This window comes from Lissotriton vulgaris, chromosome 2_1 (genome assembly GCF_964263255.1).
Source record: "Lissotriton vulgaris chromosome 2_1, aLisVul1.2, whole genome shotgun sequence".
Lineage (NCBI taxonomy): Eukaryota > Metazoa > Chordata > Amphibia > Caudata > Salamandridae > Lissotriton > Lissotriton vulgaris.
This window is the reverse complement of record NC_141687.1, coordinates 1,869,628,312-1,869,653,528: the sequence shown is the minus strand read 5'-3', so window position 1 is coordinate 1,869,653,528 and position 25,217 is coordinate 1,869,628,312. Positions and strand designations below refer to the sequence as shown.

General features: G+C 44.9%; 1 protein-coding gene across 2 annotated transcripts in view; it reads right to left on the bottom strand.

Moving 5' to 3' along the window:
• The window catches only part of ADAMTS17 (ADAM metallopeptidase with thrombospondin type 1 motif 17), a 1,053,865-nt gene that overhangs the window by 979,701 nt on the left and 48,947 nt on the right, over positions 1 to 25,217 (bottom strand). For both annotated transcript variants that reach the window (XM_086958065.1, XM_086958066.1), the window contains exon 3: positions 24,432 to 24,597. In XM_086958065.1, coding sequence (XP_086814191.1) covers positions 24,432 to 24,597 — 166 coding nt within the window. The remainder of the gene's footprint in view (positions 1 to 24,431; positions 24,598 to 25,217) is intronic.

The window sequence follows — 25,217 nt, the reverse complement described above, 5'->3', positions numbered from 1 at the left end:
CGGATTTGACTTTAACTAGGAGGTCATGAAAAGTCTCTTTGCTGATAATAGGAAAGCAGCTATGAATATGGTTGTTTCTATGCAAAACAGGTGGATCACGGGTGGCCGAGTGGTTGGTAATACTAGCCTTAATATAGTGATTTTATCAATGAAATAATTATTTAGTGCATTACACAGTTCTTGGGAGGTCATAGCTTTCAGGAGCATTCACTCAGGATTAGCTAGTTCATCGACTATAGAAAAAATTTCTTTTGAGTTTTTTATACAATTAATAACGCGTTTGGAAAAATAAGCAGCTTTGGCAATGCGAATACTCTTCTTGTAGTCCTTCCGTGTAGTGATATACAGTAGTGTTTTTTCGGGGAAGTACATCAGACGCTACTGCCTCTCCAGATGGTGCAAGGCTAGCTTCTGAGTCTTGAAATCATTGGAGAACCATCTCTGTGCATCCACCCGCCGGGCTAGTTTGACTTTTTTTTAGAGGTGCATGCTTATTACTGGCATTGTGTAGCCATTCCGATACCTTCCATTCCATGATATTGACATTGCTGCCAGGGCATGTGGCTGTATTGAATAGTGTGTCAAAGAAATCTTCTTTGTTGATAGAGTTCCATTTCCTAGCAACGCCTCATTCAACCGTATTAATTTTCTTGGTAGGCGGCAGTACCAAAGTGAATTTTAGCAATTGGTGATCGGACCAGATGCAGGGCGTAATAGTGAGAGCGGAAATAGCCAGGCCATTAGACCAGACTTGGTCGAGGACCCGCCCTTTCAGATGAGTGGGTGATAGGACCTGTTGGGAAAAGTTTAAATTACTGAGGAGAGCAGATACCAATCTACGGGTGGGATAGGTAGGTTACTGTAGTGGTACTGCATAGATTAGTGTTTGATATACACACATGGTGTGGATTAGCCTAAACAGTCTGTGGTGGTGTTGCTTCAGAATACAAACACTGTGGGCAAGTCAGAAAGGCATTTAGGAGTATCTGTGGTAGTTCTCCTGTAGTACTATTTCACATACTCAAAAGCAGTTCCCAAAGGTATATGCGCATATCCATGTCTACAACGGTCCTGTTCCTTATGTGCAGATGTCTGCACTGAGAGCATGCATTGTATTATATTTCCAGAAAAAATGTGGGAGAAGAAAGGGATATTAACACTCAGCACAAACACCTTACACCTAAATTAATGCTAAAGAACATGATTTAGACTGAATTATATGCTGCTGGGGACAAACACTCCACACAAGGCATAGTTAAACCTTACATAGCCCATGGACCTCGGGATTTTATTTACCTCGTTTTGTACAGAGGGGTCCTGCAAACATAGGATACCATGTTGGGCTGTTATAAGTCCCAGTTTTACATTATGTTGCTTTATCCTGGTACTGATGCTATTATTATTCCATAATATAACTACCTTCAGTGTGATAATTCCTTCTCTCCTAACATTGGGAGGTGATTAGAATGTAGGTCCTCATTCCTATGTGTAAGAACGAGGTCTTCGAAGTCGGTTCGGAAATTAAAATTTATTCAAGTCAATATAAGCAGCCGCAACACACACGACAACAGGAACCGCCTCAACCCCCAAAAGTGCTTTCTCGAACTCCCGAACCCTCTTGCCTCAGATTCCACCCATAACATTCCACCCTCCAACTAGCCCTCCAAGCTCCCTGGCCACTGCAAGGAACACAACACACCTTTCCCCTTTCGCAAATATTAAATATACCATCAAACAAACAATAAGAAACAAACAAAAAGAAGATACAACAATATGCTTATATATAAGTAACATAGCTGATAAGATGCATTACAACAGCAAGTGCAAAGCAATTAATAATGGACATATTCTGAGAACTTTGCAGAACAACATTTAGTTTGTGAACTCCTTCAAAACATGTACTCGGATTGCTTATCATGCACTCCATTTTTGGGAGAAATTTCCCTTTCCCATGGCACCACACCTTCCTCACTAACTTGCACATCCATGAAAACATTACTATCATCCTCCATTCTAGGAGACTGCTCCACATCCTTTGTCTCGCTCTGTCAAACCCACTCCCCTACATTCCACCCACAACATTCCACCCGCCAACTAGCCCTCCCAGGTCCCTGGCCACTGCATGGAACTCAACACTTTGTCTATAGTGAAACATGTTTTTTCCCCTTTTCACCATCTTGTAAACCCTGCACACCCATGGTCCCTTACTATCAAACTATGATTCCTTCCTCCCAAACCAGGACTAGCCACCATTCTCCAACCTTATTCTCCCCTCTCTTTTGGGCCCCTTTGTGTGTGAGCTCTGTGAAGCTCTTGCTCATAGGGGAACTCATGAACCTGGAAAGCAGGTCGGCGGTTCATTGTTTCTGCTCCTAACTTTTAGTCAATACTTCCTCTTATCTTGGCCCTTCAGATATAGCAAAGTTATCTTATTGACCTGTCTCACCTCTTGGCCGATCTTTCACCCAAATGACTATGGCTGCTAGTTCCAGACTGCCATTATATCACTTATCGAACTCTAATTTTCAAATGCATCCACCCCTTTTTGATCAATAGTTAATTATAGCACCTTCATTTTATTTTTATTTTTTATTTATTTTATTTTGTTGGTCCTCATATGCGACAATCCATAAAGGCGATAGTTATGGTGTGGTCAAATCTTAGAATCGGGCCTGGTTCCACACCCTGCTGGATATTCCTGCCCTGTTTAGGGGTGGGCGGAAAATCCGTTCCGCTCGCGGATTTTGCGGATTTTCGGGAAATCCGCAATCCGCGAGATTTGCTAATCTCCCGCCAAATCCGCGAGCAGCGGATTTTGCTCGCACTGCTCGCACTGTTCGCGTGAGTTCGCGCCCCGCGAATAAGTGCAAAATTGCAGAAATACGATCTTAGCAAAACTGAAAGTAACTACTTACCAGGTTCAAAAGTTCAGGCTCATCATTAGTAGCCATTTCCTGTAGTGCTTCCTGAGGGGCCCCTCCAGAGTTCAGTTGCCAGTTGAAACTATTATGTGACCCTGCTCTGAACCTCAGAATAGTTACACATATGCCACAAAGGTCCTGAATTACAGCTAAGGGAGACAAGCAGGAGCCAGGCTGGAAGTTAAAATCCATTAATCAGCCCCTAATTCATTATTGTCAGTTGGGGCAGGGCAGGTGTTGTAACTAATTTTGCAACAATGAAAGCACTTAGCAAGTGCAAAAGATCACTAATCAGGGCGCACTAAGGAAGCAGGTGCCAGCTAAAAAAATATTCTGTGACACATTAATCAGCCCCAAATTAATTCAGGTCACTTGAGACAGGGAAGGTGTGCTTTGCTTTGCCGAAAATAATGTACACTGGACAACCAGAGGGTGTGGTGATGAAACAGAGGGTGGCATGGGTGGGCCAGAGGGTGGCATGAGTAGTCAGAGAGTGGCAGTGGTGACAGAGAGTGGCAGTGATGAAGAAGAGTGTCCCAAACAGGCTGGACACGTAGAAACAACAAGTTCGCGAAACTTGCGACCCGACAGGTAAGTTCGCAATTTGCGAAAGTGTACAAAACCCTCGCGAACTGGCAGAAACACGGGCGAACACAAAAAAAAAAAATCCGCAAATTCGCGGGAATTCGCGGATTTTGCGGATTGCGAATCCGCAAATCCGCAAAATTCGCGAACGCGAGATCCGCAAAATTCGCTCATGCCTAGCCCTGTTACACCTACATTCGGCCTTTATTTAGAGGTGATGAGGATACCCCCACTTTTTACCTCTCCATGGATTTAGATGTCTTAATCCTTGGACCATTAGTCTTTTATTCTCTAATTGGATTGGAGTTATAAAGTACCAGGGGTTCCCATGTGCTAATTCTCTTAGCTGAGCCGTTGGCACAGTCCAACTTGCCAAAGCGCCTAGCTGCTTAAGCCAAGCTGTACAGTAGGGTACATTAATAGATTCCCAATTGATACATATTTCCCTGCGTGCGATTATAATTAAAAATAATAAAAGTTGAAAAAGAGAATGGCTTGCCTCTATCTTCCTTTTCAAAATGGCTGTCAATATCTTATATTATAGCGCCTTTATGCTATTTAAGTACCCCTGCATGCACCTGCTTTATGTTCCTTTACAGGAGGTCAGGTATTACTGTTCTTCTAACACAGTTAAAATCAAGCCCATTCATTGGGAGCCGCAGCTCAGTGCTTACTAGTGGCCAGGTCTCTACCGCCATCTTAATCTACGTCTATTAGAGTACAAGCAGGACAATGTTACCAGGCATACTACTGGGAGCGTCATATAATGAGTTGACACCCAGTCTGCATGCGAATGTCATAGGACATATTCCTGGGCTACTGTTTTCCCACCAACTTCTTCCACATACTCCTGCAGAATGCTGACAATGTGTATGGATTTCAATCTGGATCTCCCACCAGGTGACTTCAGACTATGGGGAAATGCTGGTCACCGATACCACCACTAAACTGGGGCATGTTCTTACTGATGTTGGTTTGTTGAGGAAAAAATGCTGTTGCTGTCAGGAATACTGTTAGACTGATGAAAAGTGCCAGTGATGATTCTGAACTTCCTCCTGTGGAACTGAAGGGTCTGGTTTTTGGTCGTCATCAGAGTGACAGTCATCGTGCATGTTTCCAGTTGGGGCTAGGGGGATGATGAGGAAGGCCGTGGGGATAGTGCAAGTGCTTTTTGCTGCCTTATGGCGCCAGGTTGTAGAATAAACTTGCTTGTTGAATAGGAGGTGATTAAAATGGATGGTGATTGTGCTTCAGGTAGTCCAATGGGAGTTACACATACATTAGTAGCAGTGTTTCCATGGTGACCAACTTTCTGCCTCTTTTAATATGTTTCCTTCTCAGTTTTATTCGGGTGCCCTGAAGTGGTTATTGGCCTTCTACAACGTCAAGGTCAAACAATACAAATTCTGTAAATTCTCTAATTTCGCAGTAACGTCAGAAACTCTTCCTTTTCAGAATCCACATCCACCTCATTCAGAGAGCAAAATGTTTAGACCTTCCTACTGAGGGTAAATAAGGAGGGAGAAATAGAAAGTTATCATTTGATTGTTGAAACATAAGCTTAATTTATACCAGCCAGTATCGACCCTCTGCCACCCATTTGTCTTAAATAGAGCTCCCACCATTCCAGTATGCCATATAGCACTATAGCTCACTGCCAAAACTATTCCAGTTGCTAAAGGCCGCCTACCCAAGTTACAGGCTTGAGCTGCAGCCAAGGGCCTGCAACAAGGTAGTGGACCTATTAATGACTGATATAGCCCACGGTAGAAAGACTATAGTGCCATTAAAACATTGCACCCAATGAGGGCGGAAGGTTCGAAATTAACAAAGGAGTAAAAGAAAGACAAGCATTGCAAGATTGGTGCAGAAGGCCAATACTTGCTTTTATTGGCCCTTTTCCAACAGAGATGACAATATCAATGGTGCATCACCCATGCTACAAAACAAACCCCACTGGTGATGCCCAGATGTCGAGTATTGCGTTGTAATGGGTATACATTATGTATCATTCCTGCATCTTTAAACTGTAAATACAATTGTTATATAAATTCCTTTAGGAAGCTAGATCTCTGGTGAGACATTGATCTTTAGTCAATGTGATAATGCCTGCACTATGTTGACTCAGAGATCAATCTCGGTATGTCAGAATACTGCATACTGAACATGATCCGATAGGGTTAAGTGTGCCCTCAATACCATTTACAAAAATAGTATTTCACTGGGTGTAGATGATATCCAGAAAAGTTAATATTCTGGTATCACGCCCTCCTGGAATACCAGACCAGAGCTACCACTGGAAAGAAAAGAAAGGTTAGGAAGCCAAGGGAGCTTTGACCCATCCTTGCACGCTTCAGTATCTAGGTGCCAAGTATGGAGGATGAAACGACATTGTCAACACTGCCGCTGCCCTGTACTGCCTACCCTTCCCAAGATCTGCAGAAAGAGCCCAGTGCAGTGCATGACTTTTGAATGTGTTACACATTGGGCATGATTTCTTATACTTCCAATCACAAATGGGCCAAAAGTGGGTATGAAAATGTTGATGGTCAGAGCTCCAAATATACATCTTAATAACCCATCCTGCTACCAGTAACTAGTAACACTGTCCTGTACAGGCAGACCTGCATAAAGCACAGAAGCCTTTGTGTCTAAAAGTTCAGGGTCAGGCTGGCCTAACACAGCCAGGCAGTGCCTGATGGCCTGGTCTGACAAGTCACAGTGCATTAGGTTCCTGAGAAATTCTCAGGAAACTCCCTCCGCTTCCAGATTAAAGGTCTAGCAGGACCTTTTACCTTTTGCACGCAATGTAAAGCTTCCTAACATTGAATTACATTTGTTTGACTAGATAATTTAGTTTACTGAGTGCACACGCTGCTGCGTTACCTCTCTAAGTAACTGTGTGAGGCATTTTTTGGCTGTTTGTGGACTTTTCATGTCGGCTGGGCCGTCTTTTATTGTGAATTTCCTGATATTAATGCAGACATTGCCTGCAGTAAGATCAAATCAACGCAGTGTTCCATACCTTGCAAAACACTTACACAGGGTGTCTTGCCAAGTTGAAACTGCCCAAAATTGCAAACATGGCCCCCTAATTGACTAAATGGGAGGACATTTATTTTGGTCCCCGGGCATATTTTCTGTCCCAGTCCCACCCTGTGTGGGTCGCAGCCTCGCCCTCTGCTGGCACGCACACCTCTTGACACCTCTTATGGTGATGGATATAGCAGTTCTAGCTTTCAATAAAGTGTCTCTCTGTCCCACTGCGCCCCACACAGCCCATTCAAAATAGGCCTGGATTCAGTGAGTACTGTGTGTAGGAAATCACTGCAGCCCCGAACGCTGGCAGCCTCCTACTGTAATTGCCCAATTAAGGTTGGGCAAACTGTTGCTCGGTGGGGTACAGTGAGCTCAGTCAGGCAGGCCCCAGATGCTTCCTGTGGGGCGTCTCTGGAAATTGACACGGGCGGGGGGACCTAAACAAAGAAAATAAGGGGTGCTGAGGACCCGCTGTTCACGTTATTGCAGCACACGTCAACACACTAAAGGGTCAATATTCAATTGAGCCTGTCTCGTGTGCACACCAAATCCCAGCTATGATCTGGCCACTACGCTGCAGCCGATATATCAATGCTTCAGTGCACCGGTAGGGTGCTCGTAAATCTGCATCCAATGCGAGTTACGGAAAACAAAACTAGTTTTCTTTGCATGAAACCACACCAAACCATAGCTAAGAGGCCAGTATATCTAAACCACAACTGGGCTCAGTTCACCAAACCATGATTAGGGACAGTAAACCAAGGCACGCCTAGACAGAGTACATCAAACCATACCTAGGGCCGAACGCTAAACCCCACCTAGGCTCAAAACACTAAATCATACTTAGGGCCATTACACTAAAACGGATGTACCATGTTACAACGCATACCATTACAACTACCTACTATTACAACGCGACCATTACAACGCATACCATTACAACGCATAGCGCTTTGAGGTGCTGGATAGTGGTAAGTATAATTTACTATTCTAACTCCAGTCCCCGTGGACACTAGGGAAGGTGTTGGATAGTAAATTATACTTATTTCCTATCCTAGAGCGCCCCCCAGCGCAATGCGTTGTAATGGTATGCGTTGTAAAAGTTGCATTGTAATAGTAGGTAGTTGTAAAAGTTGCGTTGTAACAGGTGTATACCCACTAAAACACATCTAGGGCAAAAACACTGAAGACACCTGGGCAGAGTACACCAAACTACACCTAGGGGGAAACAACGTTTACATTGTGGTTTTTACACCGCGTGCAAACACAACGCGGTAGTTACAATGACTGAGTTGTGAAAATGCAGTGCCATTAGTACGCAAGTCGTTATAACTACTAGCGTTAAATGGCACTCTAGGATAGGGAATAGTATGATTTACTATTCCAACACTTTCCCTAGTGTTGCACACACTGGAGTTGGAATAGTAAATCATACTATTACTAAGTCCAGCACGCCATCTAGTGCAAGTCGTTGTAATGGCAATGCGTTGTGAAAATGCGGTCGTTGTAACGACCGCGTTGTGAATGCATCGCAGACTAAAATCCGCAATGTAAAGAGTCATATTCCTCCTTGGCTCTGTTTGCAAAACTATGCCTAGAGCCAACAAACGAAGTCACAGGCATGGTCACTATAAAGAAACGTTGGCACCTTCAGTCAGACTTAAGACCTATACACTTGAGCAATCCTGGTATCTCCATGCAAGCTACAAGCAGAGCCTGTAAATGTAGACCTGCCTGGGCTAAACTCATCCATCCACTCCCACCGTTTTACCTACGGTAGCTAAACTATCTGCACGCTAAAAAACACCTTGTGGCTGTCCTCTCAACCATAACCATGGCGCGTATCTATCCATACTTCATCTTTATGCCCTTAACAATGTAAAGTCCTTTTTGATTGAAGCATCCACAATGACTAGACCCTGGACATGAATCCGTGCAATGTCTGTACAGTACACCACACTGTCTGTGCATTGAACTTGTCAGTGCCTCCACGTTCATTCAGGCAGTGCCTGTAGATTAAACAAATCCATGCTGTGGCCCTTACAGCCTGCCCATGCCCTTAATTCAAGAGAATTAAGGGTCGGCAGCGACCAGCCACCAAAAGTGACAAATAACCTCTCTGCCATCCTTTTGTTCTTCATATGATCCAAAGAAAACATTAAACAACTTCTCAAAGGAAATATTAGAAGGACACTAAATTTACTAAGGACAAAATAATATTATTATAACAATATTGAACAGGTTATTTTCCTACATGTAGTGATGTTGCCTCTTTTCCACTTGCTGGTGACAGTACATTGGGCAGTTAGATGGCTCACACTGTCAATGGTTGAAATATAGTCTGGCTGCAGGAGGAGGCTTAGCCCCTCTTCCCCTATCTGCCACATATCAATGCATGGCCAAGTGGTGGTCTTCCACTTTAGTTCTCATTCAAGCTAATTTCTCATTCACAGGCGTGAAGGCTACGTCTCAGCCTAAGGATATAAGGATGTTTAATACTCTAAAATGTAAATATCAAATTCCTTCTGTATATAAAGTTCTAAGGTTTATTTACAGGGGGTCAATTCCTCTCTTTTTGTGACTTTACCTGTGTAAGATGCGTAATAACATGAATTCCCGGTTACGCTAGTTGCACGAAATTTTGGAAATGATGCCATTAAGCCTCGCCGCGTAACTGCGTTTGCAGCAAAATTATAGAACAGGAGCACAAGAACAGCGCAAATGACCTGAGCCCAAGCAGTTCCATTCGCAGTACTTGTGTTTTTGGCACTATTTTTAGTGCGCTAACATGAAGTACTAAATGCCATATTTACATATGAGTAAAAACCCTGAAAAAAATGTGCAAAAGGTAATTATGCAAACTTTGGTCGCCCCTAGTGCTGATTTCTCTTCTGTGCAGAGCATTTTGTAATTTGCTCTGGGTAGCAGTCGCCAAGTGCAGAAAGCTACAATATGACGTTGATTACTCCCACATTACCCCTTTTTAATGTTTTTTCCTTGTTGGGCAGCAAACAGAGACCTTTCAGCATGTCTCTCCTTTCTTGGCCCAGTGCAAGAGCGTGCCGGACAAAGGATGCTTTTGTGTGAACATGCACAGCGAGCAGACAGGTCACCAAAGCCAAGCTGCAGTCGTGGTACAGGGGCTGCTGCCTATGTGGAAGGCTTCCAGTTCCCACAGTGAAGTCAGATTGTGCTAAAAGACGTGTGGGATTTCAGTGCCAATCCAGTACCCAGGTGGGCAGGATCTGCCAAGCAGCATGGTTTACTTGTGTGCCAAAAAAAACAAATCTTAAATGAGGGCTAAGAATTTGAAGATATTCAATTTAGAAGCAACCTGAAAGGTACATATTCTATGTAGTGCTCGATGAAAACGTCAAGAGTATACCTGCCAATAAATCCCCAGAGAAGTGAGAAGTGTGGCTCAGTGGTTAGAGCAGCAGACCCTGATGCAGAGGTCTAGCCTGGGACCAGGGTTCAATTCCCCGCCTCGGCGGATCTTGGGCTCAAAATTCCACGGACCTGATAATTCTCGCCTCGGTGCCTATTCTAATCATGGAGTCCCACTCTGAAACTCTGGGCAATAGCTTGCTTAATCTCCACAACGGCCCCCACAACGCTAAGGATGCCTGGCCTTCACCCTGGGGGTGCCCAGGAGTGGGTGGATGCCTCACAGGGAAAGCCAGGACGGGTTCCACAGCGGTATTCGTACAAGCGCCTTGAGACCCTTGCGGGTGAGTAGTGCGCTATACAAGTATCAATTTATTTTACAGAGATAAAAGCAAAACTCCTGTATACAAGCGAGTTCCAACAAATTGGTAGTGTTGGACAGAGGAGCAAACACAAAAAGTAGCAAATACGCAGGCAGCCGCACATGAGTGTTTACGTCTGGGTGCAGATGAACTTATTCCAACTGGACATTCCCAATGGAATGCCTGGAAAGCTGCACCAGGCACAGGTTTCCAGGCTTACCAGTGGGAATGTCATAGGACTATTCTGCATAGGAGGAATGGAGCTCCCTTTTTCTGCTCTGTGTGGCAAATATTTATCCCCAAGGAGAATGTCCTTCTTCTAGATTCCCACCAAACGGAGTTGACCGTTCGTTCCTCTTCCCCTAATGGGATGGTAGTGGTTCCATTTATTGACTTGATTAAATCTCTGACCATCTCAACCAGGGGAAGAGGGTGCTGGGAATGCTCACACGCATGCATGTTTTGGGGCTTTTTCCAACTTTCAAGGCCTGGAATGGCCACTCACCATCTCTTCAGAGGAATTTACGTGCATCGATCTATACACTCAAGGCAAAAAAATCCTGTAATCGTGAAACCATTATACCAGTCAGAAATCTCTTCATCGATTCCTTGGAGGAGTAAAAATAAAAGGTTAATTCAATGGTAAATGTTTGTTTACAACCTAATTTACCTTTGGAAATCAGGGCTCATGTGGTCGTTTTAAAGTCACTTGGCAATTTCTTAGGGATCTTTAAGGCGGTCTATCACACCCACAAACACATGAGTGACTGAACGGTGCAAAGATTATAGACCCACTCTCCTTCTAAAATGCCCATTTGTGCTGCGCCCCCTGTAGCAACATGGCACTCTTTGCTCCTCTGTGGCATTGACGCCAGGGCCAGTCAGATCTGCATACAGGGAAAGTCAATAAATATTTTGGGAAAAAATGTAGATTAACAGTGAGTAAATCTATGCACAGGCGTCACAGGGAAATGGCCTGGAGGGAAATTCAGAATATTCTTAAAAGGCTGGCGCCACTCAAAAGATGTATGGTGGAACAAGGGCCACTCACAACAACTACCTCTTACCCACCCTACCAGTCTTTAATTCTCACTGTTCTGTCAGGAATCTCCACATTTCCCTACAAGCAATCTGCCTCCGATAAGTTTTCCCTAACTTTTGACCATCGTTTTAGCAAAATACACTTCGGTAAAAAAAAACTCTGCCTGAAAAGGTTTGGCTCACTTTGCCAAAATGGGTTCAACTGTCTGTAATGCAATACTCACAGTTACTGGCCTCATCAAGTCCTCAGTGCTCCGGCTGAATCACCTGCCACTCCCTTCCCTTACAGCCACATTACATTGGATGAGAGAAAAGCTAAGTAAGTATAGCCATGAAATGATCGATGGAAGTCAGGCAAAGATCTACTGCATATGTAGATTTGCTATCCGACTATGTTGTTTAGGTCAAAGATGACAGACAGCACAGCTGTCTGGTTGCAAATAGACTTCTTGGGGACATTCTGAAAGCTTCCCAGGGAATGCATTCCGCCCACTGCTTACCACTGGCATTGAGGTTTGTAACTCACATTTGCTTGCTTTCTACTTTCTGGCTTGATTTGTTTTAGGCTGTCTAGCATGTCTTTGTCATTTCCATGGAGCATAGCCTGTTTACCATCACTCCTTATATTCTTCCATGAGTGCTTGCTTTCTGTAAACAGGCCTTTAAATTATGTTCCTAACCTGTCACATTTGCTGTGCATTCAAAGACAGAAGTCAAATGTCAGACTATGTATTGCGAGGGAACTTGGTGTTTAATTTTCTTTCTCTGACTTCAAAATGAGAGGATGTTTGTGACAATCTTGTTGGATGCTGCAGGTTGGAAAGGAAAGCTTTTTTTGGTAGAGCACAACACAATTTAAATGTTGGTAAATGAGCTGTGCAAATATTTCAGAACATGTCAGGTTTAAGCATGAGCGAATTTTGCGGATCTCGCGTTCGCGAATTTTGCGGATTTGCGGATTCGCAATCCGCAAAATCCGCGAATTCTCGCGAATTTGCGGATTTTTTTTTTTTTTGTGTTCGCCCGTGTTTCTGCCAGTTCGCGAGGGTTTTGTACACTTTCGCAAATTGCGAACTTACCTGTCGGGTCACAAGTTTCGCGAACTTGTTGTTTCTACGTGTCCAGCCTGTTTGGGACACTCTTCTTCATCACTGCCACTCTCTGTCACCACTGCCACTCTCTGACTACTCATGCCACCCTCTGGCCCACCCATGCCACCCTCTGTTTCATCACCACACCCTCTGGTTGTCCAGTGTACATTATTTTCGGCAAAGCAAAGCACACCTTCCCTGCCTCAAGTGACCTGAATTAATTTGGGGCTGATTAATGTGTCACAGAATATTTTTTTAGCTGGCACCTGCTTCCTTAGTGCGCCCTGATTAGTGATCTTTTGCACTTGCTAAGTGCTTTCATTGTTGCAAAATTAGTTACAACACCTGCCCTGCCCCAACTGACAATAATGAATTAGGGGCTGATTAATGGATTTTAACTTCCAGCCTGGCTCCTGCTTGTCTCCCTTAGCTGTAATTCAGGACCTTTGTGGCATATGTGTAACTATTCTGAGGTTCAGAGCAGGGTCACATAATAGTTTCAACTGGCAACTGAACTCTGGAGGGGCCCCTCAGGAAGCACTACAGGAAATGGCTACTAATGATGAGCCTGAACTTTTGAACCTGGTAAGTAGTTACTTTCAGTTTTGCTAAAATCGTATTTCTGCAATTTTGCACTTATTCGCGGGGCGCGAGCTCACGCGAACTCACGCGAACAGTGCGAGCAGTGCGAGCAAAATCCGCTGCTCGCGGATTTGCGGATTTTGCGGGAGATTCGCAAATCTCGCGGATTGCGGATTTCCCGAAAATCCGCAAAATCCGCGAGCGGAACGGATTTTCCGCCCATGCCTAGTCAGGTTAAGGAAAGCACGGGAGGTTATCAACCACCCATTCACCGTCCTCTGTATGGCCATAGTCTTTATCAGGCATTGCAAGGGCCCTGGAGTCTGAGCTGAAAGTCTACACCCTCCAGGCAAATACCCAAGATTAGGGAGATGCTCTGCCAAAGGAACATCATTAAAGTCTGCCCTAATGTTTTCCCTGTCCACGAGGATAATGTCTTACAAGCTCAGCGATTTCAAGAGAGGCATCATAGTATGCAACGGCGCTGCCTAGGCTCCAACCAAATGGGGGTGGCGTGGGGGGCAACTGGGCAGGTTTTGTCCATTATTTAGGTGTCGACTCAAGCCTTTAGAGTTACAGGATCGAGAGACATTGGAGTCAAAGCCACCAGAATCAACATGAATGCAGATGGTTGTCTCCTTTGGGGCACCACAGAGGACGCAGAAGTCACCCTGAGCAGAGCCAGCATAGCAAGCCAGAAGGCCTCGACTATGAATGGAAACAGGAGTGAGACAATTTCCTCAATAGAGAGGAGGACTGCCACTTCAAGTGGAGCTTTCTGTGTTTTTGGCTGGAAATTGTTTTGGGAGATGGTTCCCTGACAGACGACTAACCTGTGGGTGAAGGAGAACATGCAAGCATCTCCATACGGGACTTAGCCAGAAACATCTTGGTCTCCAGCTCCCACCTGGTCTTCAGATACAACAGAATTACAGCATCTTCTACTCACTACTACTACTACTGTTCTGACGTAAGATGGGAATACGGGGGGAGGGGGGGACTTAGGAGAAAATGTCATTAATATAAAAGGTGTGGCCTACCGCCAATCCAGCATTAACCAATGAACAAGTAATGCGGTTAAGCTACTTGATCTCCAGAGTAAGCTACTGACGCTCTGATCAAGCACGTATACAGACAATATTATCCATCAAAGTTTGAATAACTATCAAGTCAAAAGCAACAAAAGTATTAAGCAGATATTATAACTCCTGAGCACATTAATTGCAATGAGGGATGTGAGGATTAGAACTTTTTGTAAGGCTGATCATCCGGACTCCTTCATTCTATACGTTTTATTATGACATTGAATCTAGAGGAACAGCATTCAGGTAATGCATGGAACACCATAAAACTGTTCGGACTAACCACCATTTACCACTCTACCACTGGGACACTCTTCACATGAGCCCTTGTGCTGGTTTATGGCCCTGAGAAGACGCGGTCCTAGTGGAGAGTGGTCATTTTGAAGAGCATGTTCAAAAGCCAGTCTCCTGGCCATCTTCATGCATAGCAAGTCAACTTTTAATATTCATTAAGCACAATGTTAATGTTAGACATATTCTTCTAATGATTTACTCAATAGAAAGATAACTCCTGAACAAGTAAGGTGAATCAACAAGCAGCGTGGGTGGCGAAAACCAGACCAGGCAGACGCAAACAGGGTGAATGTGAGTGGTACACACCTATGCAGCTTTTAGCCCTGTGGTCCCTCTGCGATGATGGAGCAAACATGTCACCAAACACCGCCCTCACAAAATTCTGGGGAATGTAGCTGGTCTCAAAAATATGGTCTATGCCTTTTTGATAACACAATTAATCAGCTGGCCCACAATTTTGCTCCCTGTCTCACAACAAATAAGGGTTACTACTGTACAGACGAGTCTTTCCTTCGTGGTATCTGTTTCCAGGGCATATCCAGGCATGCCAATGCTCAACAATCTGGAACTTAAAGATGAACCAGAGTCCATCCTTTTAGGGGCAAAATGTGGAGACGGCTGCAATCTACCGGTTAATTCCCATATTTGACCTATACAGGGAGTCAGTACAAGGCCAGCACTATTGTTTTCCATTGTAAGAAAAGGCAATCGGCACTTGGAAGACAGTTTAAGAGTTCCATGCACCTGCTGCAGACATCTGTGCTCAATCTGGAGCCAGAGGTGAGATCCTGGCAGGGTGATGTCAAAAATTCATATCCATCTATGAACAATCAAAAACCAAGTCTACGTGGGGCCAGTGGTTTTCTACAAACTGTCCGAAACGCATAGACGCTAGCGCTTCGAGTATAGACGCTAGCGCTTTGAGTATAACTAGCAGTCATTTTCTGTACTCTGTGAAGCAGGGGCAAGCGAAGGCAGCAGGCCAGCAGCCACGGCTTTCAAATCAACGTGCATGAACAGCTGTGCAGTGCAATGTAAAAACCACCGAGGCTCGCAAGATTAACTTATTGAAAAAGGAGCTATGGAGTTCGCACAAACATCACTTCTTTTTCCTTTCTAGGAGCAAGGTTGAGGCCTCTGCAGCTGATGAGACTTAACAGAAGCTGGCAGTGTAACTAAATGAGGGCTTTAATCCTGTGAGAAATATTGAGAAAGCAGGCCCAGGCATAGTACGGCGTTGCAGTTTTGTCGGGGCGGCACCTTTGGTCTGTCACAATGGATTAATTTTTCAATATTTCTACATTTCTTATGCGCAAAATTTAATCAAGCCCGGCTGGGAGCCGATCGAGCCATTAGTGTTATAAACCCATTATAAGCCGCGGCTTGCCCAAGAGATTCTGAACTCGGCTGTATCTTTGCGTGAAAGTCCATCCCTGTTGCTTTCGCATTAATGAAGATCGGGGCGCACCTGTCCTGAGACTGAACATCACCCCAGCTGCCAGCGGCGGCTCCGCTTCGTGCCAGGAAGGCGGGACTCCCTCCGCGCATGCGTCGTCTGCCTGCAGCGACTACACTGTTGTAAACGGAGATTCGAGCAAGGCCCTCGAAGTTTGCATTGCCCTTTGCTTACTGTTGTTGTATGGGGCTTGGGTTGCTTGAAGATAAAAAAAAAAAAACAGGCCTGTGCACGAGGCCATATTCCAGGAGCAGGGGTGTGCTATTCACATGGTAACAAACTACACATCACATTAAAACACAAACAAGCAACAAAAGACAGGATTTACAAATCCTTAGATGCAACAGCGCATGAGGAGCAGGCCATTGCTTAATTAGTAAAACAATAAGTGCTGGAGCCCAAAGGGTTTTGCTGAAGCTCACCGCCAAGAGTTGCTGAATGCTAATGTTTTGTGGTATTGATTTTAACTCATGCATCTTTATTCCAGCACCCCATGCTCCCCAGCCTTTTACTTCACTCTTTCAGGTTCTTTTCTTCCCTGGATCACTGGGGTTACTCCTTTCTTTTCCTTCTTCTCTGGTGTTCTGTCTTACTTGTTCTCGATCAGTCTGATGAGCAGGTTCCCAAAAATGAGTGCCGGTGAGCCCCACTTGCAACCACTGGCTCAAATTAGCACTGAGCAGAAGTATGAGACATAGCACACGCTAAACACTGCCAGACTGGCTATGTCCAGACGCACTGGAATCATATGGCAGAGGAGGATCAAATTATGTAGCAAGATTGACTACATTGTTCGGCAAGAAAGGACAAATTATGTGTGTAATGTGGCATATTTTAGGCAGTATTACTTCAATATTCTGTCATTTTTACAACGTTAACCCTACTTGGGTAAAGGTTTCTCCTCATCAATATCAATTTAACACTTAAACACAGAAATCAGCAACTGATAGGTGACCTGCCACTGTCTGTCAACGGGTCTGCTTCTAAGCAGCAACACGTCTCAATGCGTTTTAAGTAGATTTTGATCTGTTTGAGCTAAAAAAAAGTTTTGGGGTTAAAATCTTCAACTTTTGCAGGAGACGATGGATTATGTGTCAGATGCAGCGAATCTATAAACATACGGAAACGCTGAAGCCGCAGAATCACATAATTCCAATGGCCTTGCCTATAGTTGATCTTGGAATAGAAGCTACAGGCTTCACATAATGAAAGAAGAAGCCCCCAAAAAGAAGGGGTCCCCTTTAGGTGAAAGGAATAGCATGCCCTGATGCCAGCCCTCTATATGTATGTTCATCAAAGCCTAAGCGCATGGACTTATAACGCAACACAGGCCTGGAGTCCTGATTTAGGTGAATCTAGGAGGTCCTCTAACTCTAGTATTGACACATATTTAATACGTTTCTGAAAACTGGTGGCCTGATATCCGAATACATATACAAGGGAATACTACCTTACAGGATGGCGAAGGAGCCAAATGTGATGGATACTTCACAGTCACCCTAAAAAAGTATCTTCATTTTCTTCCACATCTTACCTGAACACTGATGTCCCGAGCATAAAAGCATCCTCTTGAAAGTAATTTTTCATGCAATACATTTTTTCCCAGAAACCCCTCTGCTGAATGCACAGCATGACTTCTTCGTCATGCCTTTTCTCACTTGAGCTTGGTCTTCGAAAGCAATAAGGAGGAAATGTATATGTTATGGCACATTTTTAAGTAGGTTAGGCCACAGTGACTTTCCACCGAGAGCTGGTGCAAGGGTTTGAAACTTGTGCTGCTCCAACTAACAGTGCTGTATATGGATAATTTTAGTTACTTAAACATAGCACTAGCCTTGTCTCTTGCCATGATCTGGTAGAGACTTTTCCATGAACACCTATATTAAGCTGCAAGACATGACTATTGCAGTACATACAGGGTTATTTAAAATTTGCTCAATTGACTGCCAGCCTGCCGGTATGATAGAGAAAACTCATCCATCACAATGGAGGACAACTGTTTCTCCGATTTATAGTTCTCCACCTTGGAGTCAGGACTTTATCACCTCAACACATCCCGCCATCATGGCGGGAGCCAACAGGGGGAAGAAATGTCTGACAATCTACCACGCCTGCCCACCGTGGTAGAAGAGTCACCGATGTGGGACAGGTGAAGTACCATAAGTGAAGGTACATTTACAGTACCAACATTACCACTGAGCTCGATACACAGTTTTCTGGCAGCACAAAAGAGACAGTTTAAGAGTTTTCCAGTGTATGTCAAACTAAGCCGAGTTTGGTTGCTTAATGGACTAATGCGTCCATTGTAGGCACCTGTGTTTGATCTCATGGTCATAGGTTCAAATCCCAGCGGGTCCACTCAGCCTTTCATGCTCCTAAGGTGAATAAAATGAGTACTATTGAGTTCGGTAACAATAAACATCTGTTATTCCTTGCCAAGATGCCTTCGGGTGAATGTGCGATTTACAAATGCACATGTTATGTTTTACCTGCATGAAAGCGCTGCACTGGAATGGGTGGTGGTCCAGCCACCCTAAATTGGGTGGCCAGTCAAACACCATTTCCAGAGAAATCACAAATGCTACTAGTCTTTCAGCACAGTGGAGCTACGGTGCATCCGTCAATGGCAAACCACATAGTCCACTGTCGAAATTAGGTAATGGAAGTCGCAGGTGGGCACCCGCTGTCATTCATGCTTGAATTTCCTGTGCAGCAGCAACGGCTGAACCAAATCAGAGCTGCAGCAGCGCGAGCAACAGGGACTTCCTTGAGATTGGGGGTTCGTAATGCCTTCGCTGCGCATGAGCAGACTCAAGAAAACTCCTTTGCCATTCAGGAGTGACTCTAAGTGTCACACTTGCAATGTGTGCCTAAGGGTGTCAATAATGAGTGTTAAGGTGGGGAGAAATCGAGCAGAAAGGATACAAAAGTGAAGGCCAGCAGACATCTTCATCTACTAGAACATCAGAAATAAGAATAATTATTTTTTAGGTCTTGTCTATTATATTCCACAAGGAATAAATAGACAAGAGTATTGGGGGCAAACCAAGGTCTAAACCATCTCAGATTTCGTCGAGTGCATGTGCTCATGCACGCGCTTGCCATTTGCTCCCGCGTGCCTCCGAGAGCTTCACTTCAAAGGCATCCGCTCCCCCGCCCCCTGCTTCACACTTTTCACGACCGCCAGGCCGTGTCTTGCATTTCTCCTCCCCCCCCTAATTATTTACCCCTGCTGTTGCTGCCCACGGCCTCCCCACTGTCAGCAGGCTCCTCAAAGTAAGCTTGCTTGTCATGTTACTTAAACGAAGAGTACATGCCCGCCGAACAGAGAGAATCTCGGTTCCCCAGTCTTTCTTAAAAATGTAACATGGAGATGTTAAAAGAATCACTGCTTAATTATTTTTCCTGTTAGTGCACAATGATCTACTTTGCATCGGTATCATGAGGAAGAGCTGCGTCTTCTCCTTTGTCTTTAGTTAATTACAGATGTGTCCGTTGTCTTCTCGCCAAGAAGCAGGGGTGTGTTCTTCTTTTCAAGTATATATTTTTTGGTCTCCTAAAAAACATCCCGCTTTCACTTTCACGGCCGCGAGGCCGTGAGCTTCACTTCAAAGGGGCCGCCAATGCTTTCAGCACTGCGCTTCCCCGCAACCAGCATTCAACAGCTTCACCCAAAATATAGCTTGTAATCACAGGCTTTTCCATTCATTTCTAGCTTGGCTCTATGGTACTGGCCGCTTCACAATTTTAATTCACTTATTATTCTCCACTGATATTTCCAAAGTATGTTTCCTTATAGCTCTAAGCTCTTCACAGGGTAACAGCAGTTAAACACAGCAGCTTGTGGGCAGGTCACTCATTTCCAGATTTAACCCTGATAGGGAGAGACTCTCACTGTGCCGGCAAGTGGCTCCAGTTTCTGCTGCAGCCCCACCCACCCCTAACGAGCGCATTATGCAACGCAGACACACAGACCAATTCAGCCTTCCATCCTTCTAATGATGGTAAATTGATTCACATTAAATTGAGTGATTTTTACACCTGTTATTTGCAGTGCTTACAGAACGAAGTAGCGTTTTGTGAAGGGCTATATTAAAGCAAATATATAACAATTTATATATAATGAACCATGAACCCTGGGCATCCCGCTGTGTTTTTCTTGTCTGCATGTTCCTGCGGTCACCATTATGCTGCTGTAATCGTCTAGATAAGGACACTGGTCCTGCCTAGTTTGGCAAAATGAAGTACAGCAAGTGGGGTTTTTAGTATTCTCAGGAAGAGAAGGCGCACTACCTAATGTATACGTTCAGTGTATATCCTTAGCTAAAAAATGGAGTGGTGCTGAAGAGCGAGCGTAAAAGACCCCTTAACCGTTCAAAATAGGTCTGAAGACAGACCTACAGGACAATAACAAATAGCAAAGCTCTCGCACACAACAAGCAAGGTACAACAATAGTAGTTAAACAGTAAATAGCATTGTAAGTATAAAGCCAAATAACATGACAGTTGCAATTTCGTAAATTTTCTTGAAGATGGGTATATATTTAATGGTTCCACAACCAGCCGACACGTGTTTCGTCGTGTTGGAAAACGGCGACCGGGTACCAAAGGAGGAGGGATGCCACGCTGCTGATACTTCCTGATTCAAGCCGTACCCGCGTGATTAGGAACCTGTCGGTGGATCCCCTCCCGGTTTTGGGCTTAATATACACACTTCTTAAGCACGGCCCGTACAGCACCTTTACTCTATGTGCTTATCATCGCTATACTACCAAGTGGAATATATTAATCAAGCCTCTACAATTGTTATTCTGATTTGACGATATCAAATTCATTCGAAAACTTCCCCTCCAGACCTACACCTACATGAGTGTAGGTTAAGTCTTCAGCCCTGAAGAGTCGTTGTGAGTTGTTCCCACACGACGAAACACGTGCCGGCTGGTTGTGGAACCATTAAATATATACCCATCTTCAAGAAAATTTACAAAATTGCAACTGTCATGTTATTTGGCTTTATACTTACAATGCTATTTACTGTTTAACTACTATTGTTATACCTTGCTTGTTGTGTGCGAGAGCTTTGCTATTAGTTTGGCAAAATGTTCAAACAAGCGCCTTGTCTGTGTGTCTGTCTGATTGTGGCGCTGCAACCGGGTGAGTCAGGCTTTATAGGAAAGCTGCCATTTCCGGTCTTGCAAGATACGATAATGGTCACCTTTGTTATCTCCTTAAAACAAAAGGCTACTTTTTACGTTAAAGATAATCTTAACGGGTTCTTCTTCTTTTCAAAGTATATATTTTTTGTTCTCCTAAAAAACATGGTAACACGCGCCCTCCTGTGTCCATATAGGTTATTGTCATAATTCAGTACTTAAGTATAGCCCCTTTGACAGAAACCAAGTCAAAATAGACATCAGCGATTTGCGAATAGAGTTCAGATTCTATCACTTTTTGTCTTGTCTTAGTTTTTTTTATTTTGAATGTCATCGTTTTATCTTTCCCTTACTAAAACCTGCTCATTCTTCTTCCATCAATTCCTGATTTCTGCTCTTTTCATCAATACGTTACCTTTTTTCTTTGCTTGTATTTCCTCTTTAAATGATGTTGATTATGAATGTTCAAAGGCAACAACACCGTTGATGATGATAGCAACAACAACGTACATTGCTTCCTCTTTTTTATATTATGCACCTCATTGCTTCCTGTTGAATGCATCTTTTGTGCATCACTCAGCACCACCACAGCATCACTCATCACCACCACAGCACCACTCAGCACCACCATAGCGCCACTACAGCATCACTCAGCACCACCACAGCACCACTCAGCACCACCACAGCACAACCACAGCACCACCACAGCACCACCACAGCACCACCACAGCACCACTCTGCACCACCACAGCACCACTCACCACCACAGCAGCACCACCACAGCACCACTACAGCACCATTACAGCACCACTCAGCAGCACTCAGCACCACCACAGCACCACCACAGCACCACTCAGCACCACCACATCATCACTCAGCACCACCACAGCATCACTCAGCACCACCACAGCACCACTCAGCACCACCATAGCGCCACTACAGCATCACTCAGCACCACCACAGCACAACCACAGCCCCACCACAGCACCACCACAGCACCACCACAGCACCACTCAGCACCACCACAGCACCACTCACCACCACAGCAGCACCACCACAGCACCACTACAGCACCATTACAGCACCACTCAGCAGCACTCAGCACCACCACAGCACCACCACAGCACCACTCAGCACCACCACATCATCACTCAGCACCACCACAGCATCACTCAGCACCACCACAGCACCACTCAGCACCACCACAGCATCACTCAGCACCACCACAGCACCACTCAGCACCAACACAGCACCACTCAGCAGCACCACAGCACTACCACAGCATAATTTTACACCACCACAGCACCACTCAGCACCACCACAGCATCACTCAGCACCACCACAGCACCACTCAGCAGCACCACTCAGCACCACCACAGCACCACTCGGCAGCACCACAGCACCACCACAGCATCACTCTACACCACCACAGCACCACTCAGCACCACCACATTATCACTCAGCACCACCACAGCACCACTCAGCACCGCCACAGCATCACTCAGCACCACAATAGCACCACTCAGCACCACCACAGCACCACTCAGCACCACCACAGCATCACTCAGCACCACCACAGCATCACTCAGCACCACCACAGCATCACTCTGCACCACCACAGCACCACTCAGCACCATCACAGCATCACTCAGCGCAACCCCAGCATCACTCAGCACCACCACAGCATCACTCAGCGCCACCAAGGCACCACTCAGCACCACCACATTATCACTCAGCACCACCACAGCACCACTCAGCACCGCCACAGCACCACTCAGCACCGCCACAGCACCACAATAGCACCACTCAGCACCACCACAGCACCACTCGTCTGGCTTAAAATGCCTCTGCTACTTCTCAGACTATCTCACCCAAGTTTCTGTTACATCTGGAGAGTAACTAGACTGGGACCACCGTCTCATCCACGTCTGTAGGAGACCCTCAACAGAAGGTGTTGCACAAAGAACTATGGGCCAGATGTACTAAACACTGGTTACAAAAACTAATTACAATTTGTGACAAGTGTGGTATTTTGTGAACTGAGCAATGGACGGTTTTCAAAATACTGAATCGTAGTGGTTTGCAATTTCACATACCTCATGAATTTTAATGAAGTAGGGCACAAATTGCAACCCACTACGATTCACTGCAATCACGGAAATGGTGGCCTGCGAGGTCAGCAGGTCACCATGTCTGTGATTGCTTTTAAATAAAGGAATCTTTTGTTTTTGGTTTTCTTTATAAACTTATTCCATTTCCTTAACCCCTTCGCTGCAGCGGCAATTCCGCCGCAGCGCTAGGATGTGGGGTGGGGTCCGAGCGGCGCTCGCATGCTCGTGACGGAGCGGCTCCGTCACGAGCCGCGGTTGCGCTGTGCTCATAACGGAGCGGTTCCGTCATGGCCCCGCCCGCTTAACCGCTTCGCCGTGGCAGCTTTTCCCGCTTTGCGCGGCATTTTTAAAAATCCCGCGTAACGTGACAAAGCCAGCTCGTCATCCGCGCAGCGCAGGTAACGCCCATGACGAGCTGGCTTTGTCATCCGCGGGGAAGGTGTTAATAGAACGCGCCGCGCAGGCACGAAATCAGTGCCGCGCAGGCGCGGCGGCAGGGCCATGACGGAACCGCTCCGTCATGAGCACAGCTCAGCCGATGCTCATGACGGAGCGGCTCCGTCATGAGCATGGGAGTGGTTAAGGGAATCGGGATACATTTAAAAAAAAGGAAAGTTTACAAAAATGTTTATGACTAGGCAATGGTCACATGAACTACTGCCTAGCCTTAAAAAATTTGTTTTGTAAATATTCACAAATGGAAAGTTTTCCCTTGCGGACTCCTACTCGTTTGTAAATGGGTAGCCACTACTTTTGTGTACTCAGTAAAATATTAATGTTTACAGTCACAAAATATTAATTCACTCCATTCTGATTCACTGTTTGAAAGGGGCACTTGCAATTACTGATTTGGTTTGTAGTCACAAACCCAAACTGTGATTAGGTGACAGGTTACAGAATTGCAATGTGTATTTGGCACATACCAAAAGGCAATTTTGAAGTCACAAACGGTCCTATTTTGCGACTCAGAACATGAAAACTCTTAATACAGCTAGTCCATAATGTGTTGGAGAAGGGCAGGGTGAAGATTACAGAAGCGAAGATGTTACTAGAAAAATGGATAGGAGCTTACAATTAGAAAATTACTGGGAGGCATACATGTACATTGTGTCACATCTGTTTACACTTGGAGGCTCAAGGGAGATGACATGATTTGTCCAGAATCACACAGTTGGTGAGATGCAAAGCCAAGATTAAAAGCTTGTTTCTGGATTCATGGATCAGCAGCAAAACCACAAGTCCTTTGTTGCACAAATATTTATGTAAGGTCATGCTTGCAGTGCTGCTGCAGAAGATGCACAATGCTGCATTGGAGTTCCATAGCTACCTGATACAACTTGGCACTGCTGGCTAGAACGATGCACCTTGAAGGAAGAGCTGGGTCCAGATGCTCGTCTTTTCCTGATCACGTGACCTCTTCCACTGAAGGATTCCTGGGAGTTGTTCGCTGGTTCTATCTGCATTTCGTCCTCTCCTATCTGAATGTAGCCCATCTGTAGATGAACAAATCACAGGTATATTAGCACAGCCAATAAATCCAGGTATACAGCCAGGCCCTCCAACTTATATACACTTGTGGGTGGCAACAATCACAAAATCTATCATTTTCAAAAGTCGATAATTCCAACATCTAAAGGAGGCTCAAATCAGCCGCTGAAGTGCAGCTTTAGGCCTCCTCATTTTTCAGTAAGGTATGCTTCTCCAGCACAAGCGACTCACCCCTTTATTGGTGACACAACTCGTTCTGGTTTCCCTAATGAGCCCATGTTTGCATCTGTGTATTAGTATTTATAAAGCACAAATCTAGCTAGATAGCAACAAAACGCTTTTCACCAATTGGGGTCTTCAACGATCATTCTGTCCACAACAATGAATTAGTATTCTAAGGACCTGTCCCAATTATTGTATTCCTCTTTGTCTATTGGCCAAAGAGAGTTTCCCGGTCTGGTCTGGTGTCTTCCAAGCCCTTGTTCTCATAGGACTGGAATATGAAGCTAAGGATTTGGAGTTTAATCCTGTACTCCACCAGGGTATAATGCACTACTTTTAAGGTGAGGGTGAATGTTTGTGTTTTTTCATTCAAGTTTAGGTCTACCTTGGCCAATTCAGTCTG